Source organism: Gymnodraco acuticeps, unplaced genomic scaffold, assembly GCF_902827175.1.
Source record: "Gymnodraco acuticeps unplaced genomic scaffold, fGymAcu1.1, whole genome shotgun sequence".
Classification (NCBI taxonomy): domain Eukaryota; kingdom Metazoa; phylum Chordata; class Actinopteri; order Perciformes; family Bathydraconidae; genus Gymnodraco; species Gymnodraco acuticeps.
The window spans coordinates 1443982-1460583 of record NW_022991760.1 but is presented as its reverse complement, the minus strand read 5'-3'; the positions used below and the strand labels follow the sequence as shown (position 1 = coordinate 1460583).

General features: G+C 41.3%; 1 protein-coding gene across 2 annotated transcripts; it reads left to right on the top strand.

Moving 5' to 3' along the window:
• The first annotated feature begins 240 nt into the window (after positions 1–240).
• On the top strand, positions 241–16345 carry fxn (frataxin). Of its 2 annotated transcripts, none has more exons than XM_034199295.1 (6): positions 241–409; positions 2516–2593; positions 4388–4461; positions 4542–4662; positions 14028–14125; positions 16000–16345. In XM_034199295.1, the coding sequence occupies exons 1-6, from the start codon at positions 371–373 to the stop codon at positions 16136–16138; spliced, it is 549 nt and encodes a 182-aa protein (XP_034055186.1). In that variant the 5' UTR covers positions 241–370; the 3' UTR covers positions 16139–16345. The 2 variants fall into 2 exon arrangements, with proteins under 2 accessions (XP_034055186.1, XP_034055185.1); XM_034199294.1 differs by having other exon boundaries at positions 242–409; positions 4364–4461.
• Positions 16346–16602: the final 257 nt, after the last annotated feature.

The following is a 16602-nucleotide window of genomic DNA, read 5'->3' as shown; positions in this document are numbered from 1 at the left end:
CTGTACAATCTGTCTGTCTGTCTGTACAATCTGTCTTTGCTGGTGTACCAGACAAGTGGAAAGCTGTGCAGATATAAGATACGCAAGATTCGTAGAACAAATACACAATGTTTACCTTCCCAATAATACAATAATATTCGATATGAACATTACATATTTTCAGTGTCCGAACAATTAGGCTATCTTGAGCTTATCTCTCACACTCTCCCACCCAGCAGGCGGCAGTGTGGCCGGCAGGGAGCGGCTCCTCGGTCCATTGACACGGAGGACGGAGCAGCCTGGCGGTCACACAGGGCAGCGGGGAACATGCTTTCCTTCACTCAAAGATTCCCTGGTATTTATTTGTATATGTAACCGCTGACAGCTCAACATGGGGGCACCGCAGAGACTCGGGAACATATTTAAACAGGTAACGTTAGCTAAAGCTAACCGGCGGAGCTACACTCAGACACGCAGTTAATGTCATGAAGCTAACATTAGCTGTTTAACTGGTGTTATTCTACGGTAGGAAGATGTGTCAGGGGCGTGTACTTTGAGGAGCCATTGTTGAATAACTAGGAAATACACATTTCGATCGCTTCTTCTGTCGTTTACATTCATCTTTTGGTATATTTGGCTGGATAGGAACACTTTGATGCACATTCAGTACCAGTGTGTGGGGTTGTGGTTGCGATGCCGATATCCGGACGCGTACAGCGAGGACTACAAAATGACAATACATTGACTGGGGGTGTCTGTTCAAAACATTTCACGCTTGAATAAATCATTTAAACCAGTTATTTTTGCCCGACTTATTACTGAATATCGTTCTTAATGTGAATACGTCTTCAACTGTGGAGCTGTGGATAACTTGTGATACGACTTCTGTTCTGTGGCTATCTACCAGCGATCATGTTTATTATTAAAGACTACACACACATGTATCCCTTATCAAAACGGTATTCTGCATTTTGCAGCACTTATCCAGATAAGATGTGACTGTTTACTTTGTTAACTTTCGTTATGCATCGATACAGCGACACAAACCGAATGACGAGGATACTCACATACGTTGAGAACAAACATATATTCATAATTTTTACTCTGCTGTGAACATGTTTTCGTTTCTATCTTAACGTTAATGCTTTTATCTTTGTGGTCTTTTTTCTTATATTTTGTATCTATTTCTGTGTAGCTTGGTAATATTAATATGTATTCCTTGTTATTGTTGTCTTTCCATCTGTCGGTGATGATTATACTACATATCGAAACACATGGCCTGATTTGCATATTTTATATTTATATTATCCAACTTAATGTGTGCACTGGAATACATTTATATGTAAAATGACCACTTATCACATCATAATGTGGGCTCACAGACTGATAAACTAGGATATCAATCTGATCTCGGTCTTAATGGGGCTTGATCCAGACCTCAGTCAGTATACTATTTAAAAGCAAATGCCTACTATAATATGTATACATATATGGCTTAAAGTGTACATACATTCGCTCGCATTATAAATGATGGTTGGGTTGCATTTTTCTGAATCTTTTAACAATGTTAATGTGTGAAATTCACCTGTGATAAACAAACGTGTCGCATTGATTCGTAGCTCACTCATAACGCGCAGGACTTGAGTGTTTTTTGCTGTTGGGACTCGGGTTTGAGTCCAGCATGAACTTTTTAGTTATTTTCATGTCGATGGACACTGAATTATATTTTTGAATAGAGGATTCATAATGTTGTTTGCGGAGACCAACATGAATGACCAAGCAGCATTTTAAAGTCTAAATATCCCTGCACATGCAGCAATGACTTTCTGCTGCTATCTTTGCAAAACGAGTAAACAGTCACATCTTATCTGGATAAGTGCTGCAAAGTGCAGAATACCGTTTTGATAAGGGATACATGTGTGTGTAGTCTTTAATAATAAACATGATCGCTGGTTGATAGCCACAGAACAGAAGTCGTATCACAGTTTATCCTGGGTGGATCACAGCTCCACAGCTGAAGACTTCTCCACGCTGCTTTCAAACTGTGAGTAAACACCGTGTGCTTCACTTGGAGGCTGTCTGAAGGTGTACACAGGTCTCAGATGGACTTGGTATCACATTAAGAACGATATTCAGTAATAAGTCTGGCAACAATAGCTGGTTTAAATTATTTATTCAAGCGTGCAATGTTTTGAACAGACATCCCCAGTCAACTCATTGTCATTTTGTAGTCCTCGCTGTACGCGTCCGGATATCGGCATCGCAACCACAACCTCACACACTGGTACTGAATGTGCATCAAAGTGTTCCTATCCAGCCAAATATACCAAAAGATGAATGTAAACGACAGAAGAAGCGATCGAAATGTGTATTTCCTAGTTATTCAACAATGGCTCCTCAAAGTACACGCCCCTGACACATCTTCCTACCGTTATAGAATATCACCAGTTCCCAGTGACACCAGTTAAGCGGTAACACCTGCCATTGCGTCATATCTCTCTAACACTCAGTTAACTGTTTATTTGATATGTTTCAGCTCAGGAGCGTGTCTCAGCTAAGGGGGGCTCCGTTTACAACACACACTCTGCATCCTGTCTGTCAACCTCAACACAAAGTGAGTGCTGCTGCAGGACTCTATTCACAAGTTACACACTTTAACTGTTCACTGCGTCATCAGAGTGAGGGGACAGAAGCTCTGGGAGAACGATATATTATGAAGTTAAGCTGTTTTTACCGTCCACTTTGAAGTGGACGGTAAAAACCCTACAAGGTCAAATGTGAAAGTAAAAGATAACTGGGAGAAGTAATCAGATCTTGTACTTGAGTAAAAAGAAGGAAGAGTGTAGGAATCCTCTGTTACAAGTAAAAGTCCTGTATTCAAAATGTTACTCAGGTAAAAAGTACAAAAGTATTGGCGTCAAAATATACTTAAAGTACCAAAAGTAAAAGTATAGTCATTGTGCAGATTGGTCCATTTCAGAATAATATATATGATATGTTTTATAATGATTGATCATGAAAGTGTTCTCAAAGCTGGTGAAGGTGCAGCTAGTTTGAATGACTTTGTATACTGCAGGGTAGCTGGTGGATTTACTCCAGGTGGAACTAAAGTCTGATTTAACACTTGATTAGATTTCACATCATTCATCCACATCTGGAAAGTAACTAAAGGGATTAAATACATGGAGTGGAGTAAAAGTACATGATTTACCACTGAATTGTAGTGGGGTAGAAGTACAAAGTAGAACACAATTGAAATACTCAAGTAAAGTACCTCCAAGTTGTACTTCAGTACAGTACTTGAGTAAATGTACTTGGTTACTTTATATCACTGGTCAGAAGTGTGATGATGACTAACTGCTGAGTGCTTGTGGTTTTGTTTCTGACCTCTCTGACCCCGGCCACACGAGGACGAAAACGGCTAAACGCATAGGATTAACGCAAACGCAATCGCAAACAAGCTTCCGTCCACACGCAATAGTTATCCGGATAGTGTCTGCCCACACGAGACAGCTCCGTTTAGCTCCAACCGCTGGAGAAGCTGCAGTACATATGCAGGAGCCTGTACGTGGCGCTGTAACTTCCTCCACAAAAGCAGCGAAGAAGCATGGTTGTCATGGTTGCCCTTCTGTTTATTCTCCGCGGTGGGGGTCGAGGAAACCGGGCAGAGTTTTTCGCCAGTCAACGTGTATTAAAGTTTAAATCTTCCGACAAAATTATAAAAGTGCCGTTCAAAGGTCTTCTTTGTTATTTATTGAACTTTAAAACAAATGAATAACGAATCTATATAATATAATAATAAGATACACGGAGCCTCTCTTTTTCCTCCCTCTCTTCGGACAGCGCCAGTGTCTGTTTCATGCAGCAGCTGATCCAGTAATGAGTGACCCGGCCGACAGTAAAAATAAACATATTTATAACTAGTTTAGGTAGTTTGAGAGGTAATTAAAATAGCTAAGGGTGATGATCTGACTTGAAATGTGTGTTTTACTCCGTTCACCGCCGCATCACAGCGGGAGGAGCTGCAGGTGAGCAGAGCTGCGTGTCTCCGTCCTGTCAGATTAGACTTCACTCGCGTTTAGGTCCATATCGAGAGAAAGATAAATAATCTGAATTCAGTGTGCAGTTTACTTTGACGCGGGGGTGAGCAGCAGAGGTGGGGAGAGGCGGGGCTATTGCCTCATCATTATCAGAAAATGATCGTATAGGGCGTACACACGGAGCTGTTTGACCCCCCAGAGCGTTGCGTATGCCGTTCTATCCACCTTGGGACCCGTTATCGTTTCCTCAGTCGTTTAGTGCCGTATTCGGTCGTCCTCGTGTGGCCGAATGGTCTATATGACACTAAACAGTAACGCAAACGACCGTTTTCGTCCTCGTGTGGCCGGGGCATCTGTTTCTGTGTCAGTGGTTTGAAAACAGGGCTGATGGTGCTATATGGAGGAGAAACCTCCACCTGACACCAATAAGGCTGGAGAAAAGGTAAACCAGGTTCTATCTCATTTCTAACATCATTAGTTGAATGGTTACATTTATAATAACAAGTGTGTCACTGTGTACAGTGAGCTGACTGAAGCAGCGTATGAGAAGCTGGCAGACGACACGTTGGATTCTCTCACAGAGTATTTTGAGGACCTGACAGATGAAGCTTTCACTGGAGCAGACTACGATGTTGTCTTCTCTGTGAGTCACTCTGTCCTGTGCACTGTCACTGTGGAACATCTGAATGTTGTATGTGCTATTTTTACACACTAATAATAGGTTGATGTTCATCGTACGCTCACGCTACTCAACTTTGAGCAGGCTTATTATAGAGGTTCTTAATTTTTACACCTTGAAAATGGGAAACGCGTATTAACTATCTAACTATTATACTATAGTTTCCTTAGATCCACAAGAAGGTTTTTTACACACAGGCAGTGGAACTCCCCGACACCTTTAACATGTTGATGTGGAATATCAGTGAAGGTTCCCTTTAAGCTCACAGTAAATACTTTGGGGTTGCTCCTTCACAAACAGTGCTTTCACGTGCACTCCCAGCTTATGCAGGGCATCAGAGAAAGTGTCCACATGAATGGCTGTGGCTCAGGATGTACTGTAGTGTGAGTTGTCCCCCTCATCATAAGATTGTGAATCTGGTCCCCAGTTCCTCTAGTCCGCAGCGCTCTTGGGTCAAAATAATGCAGGTCCATTTACCACACAACCCAGTTACTATAAATCCAAGCATACTTGCTGCATGTCAGTTTTTGGTTTCCTTGAAGGACAGATTGTTGATGGAATTAAAAGTAATATGTATAAGTGCATCCCTCTCTCCTTTTGCTCATCTTTTTCTATGGAAAGTCTTTGACCTGCACTTGTAGACATCCAAATAGAACTCTGCTTTTGTGTACATGGATGAGTTTAAGAAATCAGATAACATGGAGACTTAAGTGCATCTTAATGCACTGAAAGAACAATGTGCTGAGCAAGATCTATGTAATCTATAGTGGATTACAATAAAATGTGCAGGGTTTGAGTCCTAATCCCGGAAAGCACACTGGCAGTTTTCTTCTCGCGAGCCAATCGTTTTTTTCCATTATGTTTTTGGTTGGATGCCTGAAATAAGGTCTATGGTTGATAAAGAAAAGGCAGTTGCTAACAAGTTACTAAATAAGACTATTTAACTTCATCACACCAAAGACAAGTCCACTTTTAGCTTAGCGTTGGTGATGTGAAGTCATGTTACCGTCGGGTAGTTTATGTTATTAAGTGACGATTATCCTGCTTAACAAATTGTGTAAATATGATATTTGTGTAAATATTATAAATGTGAGTTTTCCACATATCTTATTTTGTGCAGTATTCCATAAAGCAATGGAAGAATCCCATTCCTTTTAGTACAGGGAGCCCTTGTAATGCTAACTTTTTGGTCGCCCTAAAAAAAACCGTCATCACTGCACACTATAGAGACATGTTTCACATCAGCAAATCCAAGGGACTACTGGAATCCACTTCATTTCACTGTATTTCCATCTTAAATGAAGTAATGATTGCTATAAGAAGACTTTAACCTGTTAGTGTCGAGGTTAAGATACAGTTCACCCTGAAGAAGACAGTAACTATCTTCAGTGCAGTGCAGGTGATCCTCCACTAGGGGGAGCTGCTCACCAACATCTTTATGGTGGAGAGCAGAGCTTGTCATCAACATCTCTGGCAGAACTGGCAATAAGACTGTTACATCAGACATGTCAGTAATATCCTTGAAATAGTTGTTCTAGTGTCTTAGTTATACCCATAGACTGTATGGTTATACCATGTAGTCAGTATATAACAGTATATAACATGTTATTGTCATGACCTTATTGTCATGACCTTAATATCACTCGTGCTAAGGACAATGTCGTCTCAAGAGCACAATCCTCTCCCAACACTAAACTGTAGCTACATTGGAAGATTATAGAGGAGCATAATAAATAGAACATTTTAAGAGAAGACAGCCTTGCAAACGTTTTGTATCAAAGTAAATACATTCAGAATGTTTCTTTCAACTTTAAGGGTTTACAGTGTATTTAAAGCAGATAAAAAAAATAAAATGTAAATGGCATTGAATTCAAAAGAAAGGGAAAGGATGTGTTGGGAATCTCAGGCAGATGAGTCACCACATAAATATCCACACATTTATGTGATACAAACATATAATTAACTAATACAAATATATCTGTTTCTAAAAACAGCATTCATTATTACTGAACACATGTTACTGAGATTGTTATGTAACTGAAAGCAAAGAGGTATTTGGGTCTGTTCACAAATCAACTGCTCTCTTCTATACATAGGACTTTTATTTAATGTGTTTGCTTGCTTAAATACATTTTGCCCGGTTAGTGAGACATGACATGTACAACCTCCGCCTGATACAACCAACTGTTTATTGCTCAGATGTGTATATATATATATATTTTAAACTATCCAAAGTGTGTATTGGATTTTGATTGGCTGGAGAGTGTGCATTATTTTGTAGCTTCATAATAGGAAGGTGCCAGTCGTAAATTAAAGGTGGGGTAGGTAAGTTTGAGAAACCGGCTCGAGATACACTTTTTGTTATATTCCATGGAATGCTCTTAACATCCCGATAGCAATGAATATCTGAAGTGCTTTGACAATAAATACATAACAAAAATTCATCTGTGGAAGCAGTGGTACTGTAAAAAGCACGACCAATCATTTTATCCGGCCCGGCTAAAGTAACTGGATGGCCTACCTGCCTGTCAGCCTTCCATCTGTGCACAAACTTATCTCGTGCCCTCATTGGTCATGTGTGCGTTCGTGTGTGTTGGAGGAGGGGCTCTGTAAGGAAGGGGCAGATTTTTTCCGGCTGTGTATTTTCAAATTCTAGCGCACTCGAGCTGGTTTCTCCAAAATGACCTACCCCTCCTTTAAGCTTCTCCAACCACTCAGGTTTTTTAACTAACACAAAGGTTATAGTCAAGTTGCCAGCTAAAATAGTCCTGTAGTGAACCTGGAAATGTTGAGTACCCCAAAGTTTATGTTAGAAATGTACAGTACGGGTCCCCAGCACATAGAAACTGTCAGATACAAACTTGCATATGTTGGGCAATTTGCACAATAAGCATAAGTTTCATTAATTAGCATATGCAGACTATCAAATGGCTTGGCACATTTTTTAGTGGTTTTGTTGATGTTGAATCAATTTCTGAGATTATGATCTCACAAATGGCAGTTTTAACCAGAAAGCGGACATATTTGTAATCTTTGTCGGCTATTTTGATTTATTTTCGGTCGATTTTAATAGGGGGACTCTAAACTACAATTTTTTTATCCTAAAAATGGCAGAAATAGATTCAACCTCCTCAATATTTCTCAAAATCTACACGAAAACTGTCCAAATTGGCCAAGCCAATTTTGAGCTATTGTCTGCACATGCTAATCGCTGCTAATAAATGCAATTTTTCCTAATTGTGCATATTGCCCAATGTATGCAAGTTAGCATCCGGCAGTTTCTTTGTGCTGCACTATACATTTCTGACATAAAACTTTGGGGTACTCAACATTTCTGAGTTCACACTGCTGAAAAGTAGACTATTTAGGGAAAGTGAGATAATCTATTTTAACCAAGCTGTTAGTGGGTGCAAACCTTTTTCTCTTTGGACTGAAAGGGGCGTCTACGCTATGCTTTACTGGTGACAGCTGCATGACTTGTTTCAAGTACATAAACGTCTAATTCCTCTAAAGGTCTTTATAGCTCCTCCTCCTATCACAAAAACCCCAACCTATACATTGGTGAACATTCACCATTGGCTGGACATCCTCAGTGGTCCATGATAGCATGAGAAACGGATTAATTGAAACACAGACAGCTGCCACAGTTTAAATTATTGTCTGTAAATCCATAGGAAGGTGTGATGCAGGATTGTTGGTTGGAAACATCTCTGTGCTCCATAAAGCTGTTGGAGGCGAGGCCTGCTCTTTGGCTGCTGTGCTCTGTTGCCTTATTGATTTCTTGCCCTGTAGAATCAACACTATTGGAGCTTGTTGTTCTTGTTGGCAGACAGCTCCAGTTTATCTGGCAGGAAGCTATACATCTGTAAATCCTTGAGTTACAGAGAGACAGTGATCCTGACCTTTCAGAGGGGAAAACATTTCAGGACAGAGAGATAGGACATTGAAAAGTCATGCTAACTGTATAGAGTGGTTAAGGAACGAGTCATAAACCAGGAAATGGGTTAGCATTTTAGCAGTTCTGGGCTTCTTCTTCTCGCAGTCAATATTTAATGAATGAAAAGTGAGGTCTTTGGTTTTTCATGTGTTATTCTAAAATATGGCATTAAGTACCCGGAGTAGGAATTTCTTGAGCCTCCACGTGCAAAATGGCGGTTGCATACAAGTGGCTAAATGAGACTACTCACGCTGAACACTAGCCACCTTTAGCTTACCAGTGGTGATGTGAAGCCTTGCTAATGTGATGTAGTTTGTTTTTAGCCCAATGTTAGCTATTTTCCTTTACCCATGCCTGCACCACTTTGTTACTATTGAGTATGTTAGCATGCTGGCAATAGCATTTTGCTCACTGCACCTCTGTGCCTCAGTACGGCCTCAGCCAGCTGCGGTATCTGGATTCATTAACTTCATACTGGATCCTTCAGACGTCCCACAAATAAACAGATCAGTTGTGACCATAGGTTATGACGTGTTCCTACGAGAGGATGCTATTTTGGTGTGTGTCAGCTCCTGTACAGATTGACATATCACCGGGGGGAGGGACTGTGATGGGCTGCCTTTATTGATGCTCTGGACTCACACCCAGGCTTGATAACAGCTGCTGTAAATATAATCAGAGAAAGACTGTGTAAAACACATTACTATGTATCCTTAATATTCTAGATAAGATACATAAAATAACATGACAATTATAACATGACAAAAACATGGAGTTTGTAGTAATCCAAAATAATGTGTAGAATATAACATTGACATCTACGGAGCCCTGGAGGGTTCATAGAGAGAAAAATAAATAAAACGAGGCCACGCATTATTAATTTGTGCGCACGAGGTGTAATTCGTGGCCTCAATTTAAATGGGACCTATCATGCAGAATGCAAAAAAAAAACTATATTTATATACTTTATATAGGTATGGCCCTACAATATATTGTTCAAATATAGCATGATATGTCCCCTTTAAATAAAACGAGGCCACGTTTTATTAATTAGTTTTATTAATTTGCACGATATACATTTTTCTCGTTCGCACAAGATACTTTCTTATGGTTAGACACATCGAACTGACCGATTATTACGCCATATTATTAGTTTTATGAAGAAGATGTCCGGTCACCAGGGCGTGTGTATGTTTGTGTGTGTGTGTGTGTGTGTGTGTGTGTGTGTGTGTGTGTGTGGGCATTTGTTTTCAGAAGATATTATGATAGTGGCGCTTGTACTAGCCTACATCGAGATTAAACTAACTTCTTTCACTTGGGAATACACATATGGAGTTAGCCAGATGTGTGTAATTTACTGTTCATGGAAATTTGAAAACAAATGCTGTTGTCGGACACACACATACACCGAACACACACACACACATCATGTAGCATTTCACATTTCCATAGCAACAACAACTTCCTGTCAACAGCGTAGACTCGCCTTCAAAATAAAAGCATCTAAATAAAACAGGAAGTTAACCTAAACCATTTAAGACATATACAACTGCAACAAAAGTAACAAAAACAATGTCATATCCTTTTCAGTTTCACAGAACACAAATTGGATTATTTACACATCATGCGCCCTGGTGACCGGACATCTCCTTCATAAAACGAGTAATAGGGGGAATAAACGTGTGTGTGTGTGTGTGTGTGTGTGTGTAAAACGTAGCAGCCTCGATCTCTATTCAGCTGTAAAGTAAGGTAAACACAGTGAAGGCGCTGCGTAAAAGACACAGCTCTGATAGCAGATACTGTGAGAGTCACGGACATTAATTCATAGATCAAGGCAGACTGGTTTACAGACTCTCCTGTTTTGCCAATCCGGTGCTTAAACAAATAGCTCTACACCTCTGGCCGAAATGTCCCTAAAATGAAGTCCGAGTTTGAAATATATCTCAAATAATGTATGCACTGTCATTTTCCCACATAAACATAACAGTCTGCAATGAAACGGTTGTCTCCTGTGCACTCCACTTACTACTTGGCGCACTGGTAACTTTCTAAAAAGTATCTTGTGCGAACGAGAAAGTATATCGTGCACACTTAAAAGTCTCTTAAGGGTCTTCAGTTGTATTGTAGTGGCTGCTTTTCACTGGGCCCCGATAGAACACAGGATAACATTTTACATTATTTTTCTCGCCTACAAAGCCCTTATGTTGTAAATGTTTTTCTTTTTTGATATACACACACATGACGCAACACAGATTGCACTTCTGTCTATCCTGGCAATCCTCTGTTGCTCTCCTTGAGGTTTATTCCATTTGTTCCCCATTAATTGTGGGATTTCTGTTGGAGTTTTTCCTTGAGCGATGTGAGGGGCTAAGGACAGAGGGTGTCGTGATGTGGAATTTGTGATATTGGGCTATATAAATATAATTTGATAGATTGACGGTCCTGATGAGATTATTGAGTCTATAAATCTACCATTTACTCTTAAGTCTTTGTGATGATGTTACATTACATTGCATTTAGCTGACGCTTTTATCCAAAGCGACTTACAATAAGTGCATTCGACCAAGAAGATACAAACTTGAAGAAGAAAGAATCATATAAGTACATCAGGTTTCTTAGAGCCAAACATTTCAAGTGCTACTCAACTGGCTATAGATAAGCTAGTCCTTTATTAGTAAGTGCTTTGTTAGTAATTGTATTGCTCGAAGTGGAGTCGAAAGAGATGAGTTTTCAGTCTGCGCCGGAAGATGTGTAAGCTTTCTGCTGTCCTGATGTCAATGGGGAGCTCATTCCACCATCTTGGAGCCAGGACAGCAAACCCACGTGTTTTTGCTGATGGGAACTTGGGTCCCCCTCGCAGCGAGGGCGCAACGAGTCGTTTGGCTGATGCAGAGCGGAGTGCACGTGCTGGGGTGTACGGTTTAACCATGTCCTGGATGTACGAAGGGCCAGATCCATTCGCAGCATGGTACGCAAGTACCAGTGTCTTGAAGTGGATTCTAGCAGTTACTGGAAGCCAGTGAAGGGAGCGGAGGAGCGGAGTGGTGTGGGAACATTTAGGAAGGTTGAAGACCAGACGACCCGCTGCCTTCTGGATGAGGTTGGATGGCACATGCAGGTAGACCAGCCAGGAGGGAGTTGACAAGAGCCTGGACCAGAACCTGAGTCGCTTTCTGTGTCAGCTGGGGACGTATCTTCCTGATGTTGTAAAGCGTGTATCTGCAGCAGCGGGTTGTAGCAGCGATGTTTGCTGTGAAGGACAGGTTGTTATCTAGGGTCACACCCAGATTCCTTGCAGTCTGAGTCGGGGAATCAACAGAGGTGCCGATGTTGATTGTTAGGTCAAGAGTGGGACACTCTTTTCCCGGAAGGAAAAGCAGTTCAGTCTTGTCAAGGTTGAGCTTGAGGTGGTGAGCAGACATCCACCGAGAGATGTCTGCTAGACAAGCAGAGATGCGTGTGACAACCTGGGTTTCAGAACGGGGAAAAGACAGAATTAATTGGGTGTCGTCAGCGTAGCAATGGTATGAAAAACCATGCGGGCTGAGTTTTGTACAGTTTGTACAGAGAAAAGAGGAGGGGACCAAGGACAGAGCCCTGAGGGATCCCTGTAGTTAATTGACAAGGGTCGGACTCGGACCCTCTCCAAGTTACCCTGTAGGTGCGGTCAAGTTCTCCTGTCCCCTTCTGATACATCCTACGGAGGCAGAGTAATCTGAAACCTTCTGCAGGTGAAAGGACTGTGAGCACCATCTAAAGTTCTAAACAGTCTTCATGCCTCTCACTATTATGTCTCAAAATGCCGACCTGTGTTGGCCATACAAGGCACAAGTGCAGCAACCTCTTTATTTCCAGTAGCTGAGTCCTGAGCAGGGTGGAGGCGACTGTCGTAGTTGGATATGAAGTGCATGGGTGGGGGCTAAAGGTGCATTTTGTTTCCTGTTATCATCGTCGGTCTTTCCAATGTTATACCTCCATGTGGCCGTATTAAGTCTGTCCCTCAGAGCGTGATCAATTGTGTATGATTGTGTGTGTGTGTGTTTCCGTGTGTGTCGTTTTGATTGGACAGCGGCTGTCTCTGATGGCTCTGACTGATTTGCCAATGTTCCAATCTTGGCAGCTGACCCCCTTTTTCAACTGGCTGCAGTGACATATATGGGGCCATAAACAACACACACACACACACACACACACACACACACACACACACACACACACACACACACACACACACACACACACACACACACACACACACACACACACACACACACACACACACAGAACCAAAGATATGTAACTTGGTTGCTAAATAGGAGGCAGTAGAAGCACTGCAGATGATATCAGAGAGGTGATGGAGTAAATCTTTATGGCATAATTTTCTCTTCACATTGTTCTTTTCATCACAGAATCATTGGTGTTACACAGTTGCTTCAATAACTGAGCTATAAGCATGCTTAAAAGGGATAATGCTGCATTCCATTTACATTGGAAGTCTGAGGTCGGAACTGGGAGTGACTTCACATCTGAGTCAAATGTGTTCCAGTAACACAAGTCGTAAAAAGATGGACGCCAGCAGGAAAGTTGTTCACCTTGTTAACAGCTTAAGCCAGTGGTTCCCAACCAGGGGGGCACGTGAAGCTTGGGAAAAAGTTGTAAACAAACATTGTTTGCTCGTAAAATCAATAAAATTGACACAACCAGCAGTTAAAAGAAAAGTGGAAAAGCCCACGACAAGCCTTTCAGCTATAATGCCCAAATCAACAAAGTATGATGAGGCATACATCTCCCTTGACATCTAACGTGTTCGGTGCGGAGAGATATCCGCCGGTGGAGGACATAGCGGTCAAAAGTGACTATCTAATCTACAGAGCTCGATGTGGTCAATGCTCGTTTGCCACAAGTATTTTCGCGGAAACACGAGCAATCTGCCCATCAGCTGGCCAAAAGGCATCATATTCATACGGAGAAATGCACCGTTTTCAACTTCCTTAATTCTGTTGCCCCAATTACGTGTAAGGTGGGAGAAGTACTCAGATCAAGTGCTTAAGTAAAAGTAGTATACCGCCTCTGGACTGTAGAGGAGCAGAATTACAAAGAAGCAAAAGTACAAATACTTAAGTAGCTCAATATAAGTACAGTACTTGATTAAATCTACTTACTACCACCACTACAGGTATGTTATGTTACACAGATTTAGACAAAGTTGTGAACATTATTTGAGAGAAATAGGCCTTTTGTGTACATAGAAAAAGTCGTAGATCTTTGATTTCAGCTCATGAACAATGGGAGTAAAAAACAAAAGTGTTGGGTTTATATTTTTGTTCAGTGTGTATATATATAAGGTAAATCAGAGCATTAAGAATAAATGTGTTAATGTGTTTCTGTACAGAGTGGCGTGTTGACAGTGAAGGTGGACAGAGAGCACGGCACCTACGTCATCAACAAGCAGACTCCAAACAAACAGATCTGGCTCTCCTCCCCCTCCAGGTGAGACTTGAGTCGCACCACACCTGAACACTACATGTCTTTTTGATACAGTGAGTGAGGACACACACACACACACACACACACACACACACACACACACACACACACACACACACACACACACACACACACACACACACACACACACACACACACACACACACACACACACACACACACACACACACACAACCGTTGCAGAGTTACTCAAACAGCTGCCTCAGTGCACTGCTACGACTCTGCTCTGCTGACATTACACACACACTGCTGCACACAGTGCTTCTCCTCTGTCCGTGCACAGGGACATTTTAAACAGACGGCCTCAGGACTGATAAGAGCAGTAAAGTCTTCATTTCCCCATTTTTCACTGAAATTGGTTGTAGTTCTATGCTGAGCAGGGTTGCACATTTCGTCAAACTCCTAAACCTATCGTTGAACATATTAACAATCAATGAATTGATTAATGATTAACCCCCCCCAAGTAAAATAAAAACATACAAAATACACGTATTTTTCCAAATTTAAATGGCCTTAATAAACAAACTGCTGTATAAAAGGAAGATACAAAATACTCATTACCTCTCCACAATAAACATCCGCGCAGGTCATGACTCAGGAGTGAGTTGAGCGCAAAAAAAATACTCTGAAGCTCACGATAACATATTTAAAGTTACATTAACATAAAGTACTGTGCATCACTGCTTAAAAGGAAAATAAAAAGTAACCCTGAGTCCGACTCCAAACCTCTCCACAATAAACGTATGCGGTCTGCAGGACTGTGACTTTGGCGGCGTTTTGCTCCGGCTGAGTCACGGCTCCATGTTCTTCAGAGGTCGGTATTACTGTGTCTTCAGTTCAGGCCATAACATGACTGAGTTCATCAGGAACTGTGCTGTAACTTTCTGCAGTCCAACAGTCAGTAGTTATAGCCACCTTGTCAGCGGAAAGTAGCTGCGCCTTGAGCACGTCTTTATTTTTCGCGTACCGCTTCTTAATGCGGCTGGTAATTGTACCTCTTGAGGGGATGCCATAGCCTGGTTCAATGCAGCTCATTAGCTCACGAAATCCCTCACAGTCCACCATGTATATCGGCATCATGTGCTATTCCACCATAAGTCTAATCTCTGCACGCACATCACAATAACAACAATGGCAGGCTATTTAAAAGCTGTACTCATGTTGCTATAAAACCTACGAAGCCAGATTATATTGCATGCACGACTTCTCCATATGTATACTCTCCTCCAGAGTATATAGCTGCATTTATGAGCAGGCATTTGTCCCCTTATGAGCACACTTCCCTTATTATACTATTTATAAACAATATATTATAGGTCTCAGATATATATACAGAGCATGTCTCTGAAGTGTTTGGCTGAAATACCAAACAGATCATGCCATCTGTGTCTGTAGCTTTAAATGCAAACGAGCTGCTGCTGGCCACGCCCCTCTGCAAGATGTTTGGTTTACATTATGACATCACAAAGTGGCCACATCTGATCAGCTTTTGTTTAGATGGATCAGGACAGAAAGAGAGAGAATCTTTTCCCCTGAAACTTCCAGAATCTCTTTACACAGGGGGGATCCATATTTATGTATAAAAGACATGAACAAGTGGATTTAGCATAATAGGGGACCTTTAATGCTGAGACACTCTTCACTGTAATAGTTCTCTGAGGGCACATGGGGAAAGCTGGCTTGTAGTGGCTTTTTGAAGGATCATTTGTCTTTTGTAATGCCTTTTGAATATCAGATCACATTTTATGGATGAATCACTCATAGCTTATTTGTTTTCTTGCCAATGTAATTTTCTTTTTTCTGACAAATTTGAAATGACAGCATCTGAGCTAATTCCTTTGCTTCTCTTTTTGCAGTGGACCCAAGCGTTACGATTGGACAGGTGCACGCTGGGTGTACACTCATGATGGTGTGAGCCTCCACCAGCTGCTTTCTAAGGAGTTTTCCATCATCTTCAATAAAGACATTGACCTGTCTCACCTGACATATTCCTGAGGAAAACACCTGCACTGAAACTACTACGACCCATACTAACTACTGTGAGACAAAACGGGAGCCAAAGATGCACAACTCCACATCCACCCATCACCGTTAGCCCTGATGACAGCAGTTGTATATAATGAGTAATGTATATGTCCTATAATAATCTATTGTACATTTGTATTTCATGCTGATTTCATTAAATATTTCAAAATAATCAAATCAAAGGCTGCAGTAAGTCTTGTACAGAGAAATCAGTCATGTGATGGGTGAGGGCCATTAAACATGTATCTATGCACTAGTCACACATTTGAATACAATCTAATCAGAGAGAGAGCTATGGTTATCAGACCTTCTTCGCAAACAGAATCGGAGAGATCCAGAACACAACAGCGATCCAAGACTGGTGGTGGGTTCCTGGTCCTCTTAATATTGCTGACATCATAACCAGAGGGGCCAGTCCTCAAGACCTGGATGAA

Coding starts and splice junctions, on each gene's coding strand:
- fxn (XM_034199294.1), top strand. CDS start 371: ATGGGGGCACCGCAGAGACTCGGGAACATATTTAAACAG. Junction 4,462..4,541: donor CCAATAAGGCTGGAGAAAAG/GTAAACCAGGTT, acceptor CACTGTGTACAG/TGAGCTGACTGAAGCAGCGT. Junction 4,663..14,027: donor ACTACGATGTTGTCTTCTCT/GTGAGTCACTCT, acceptor GTTTCTGTACAG/AGTGGCGTGTTGACAGTGAA.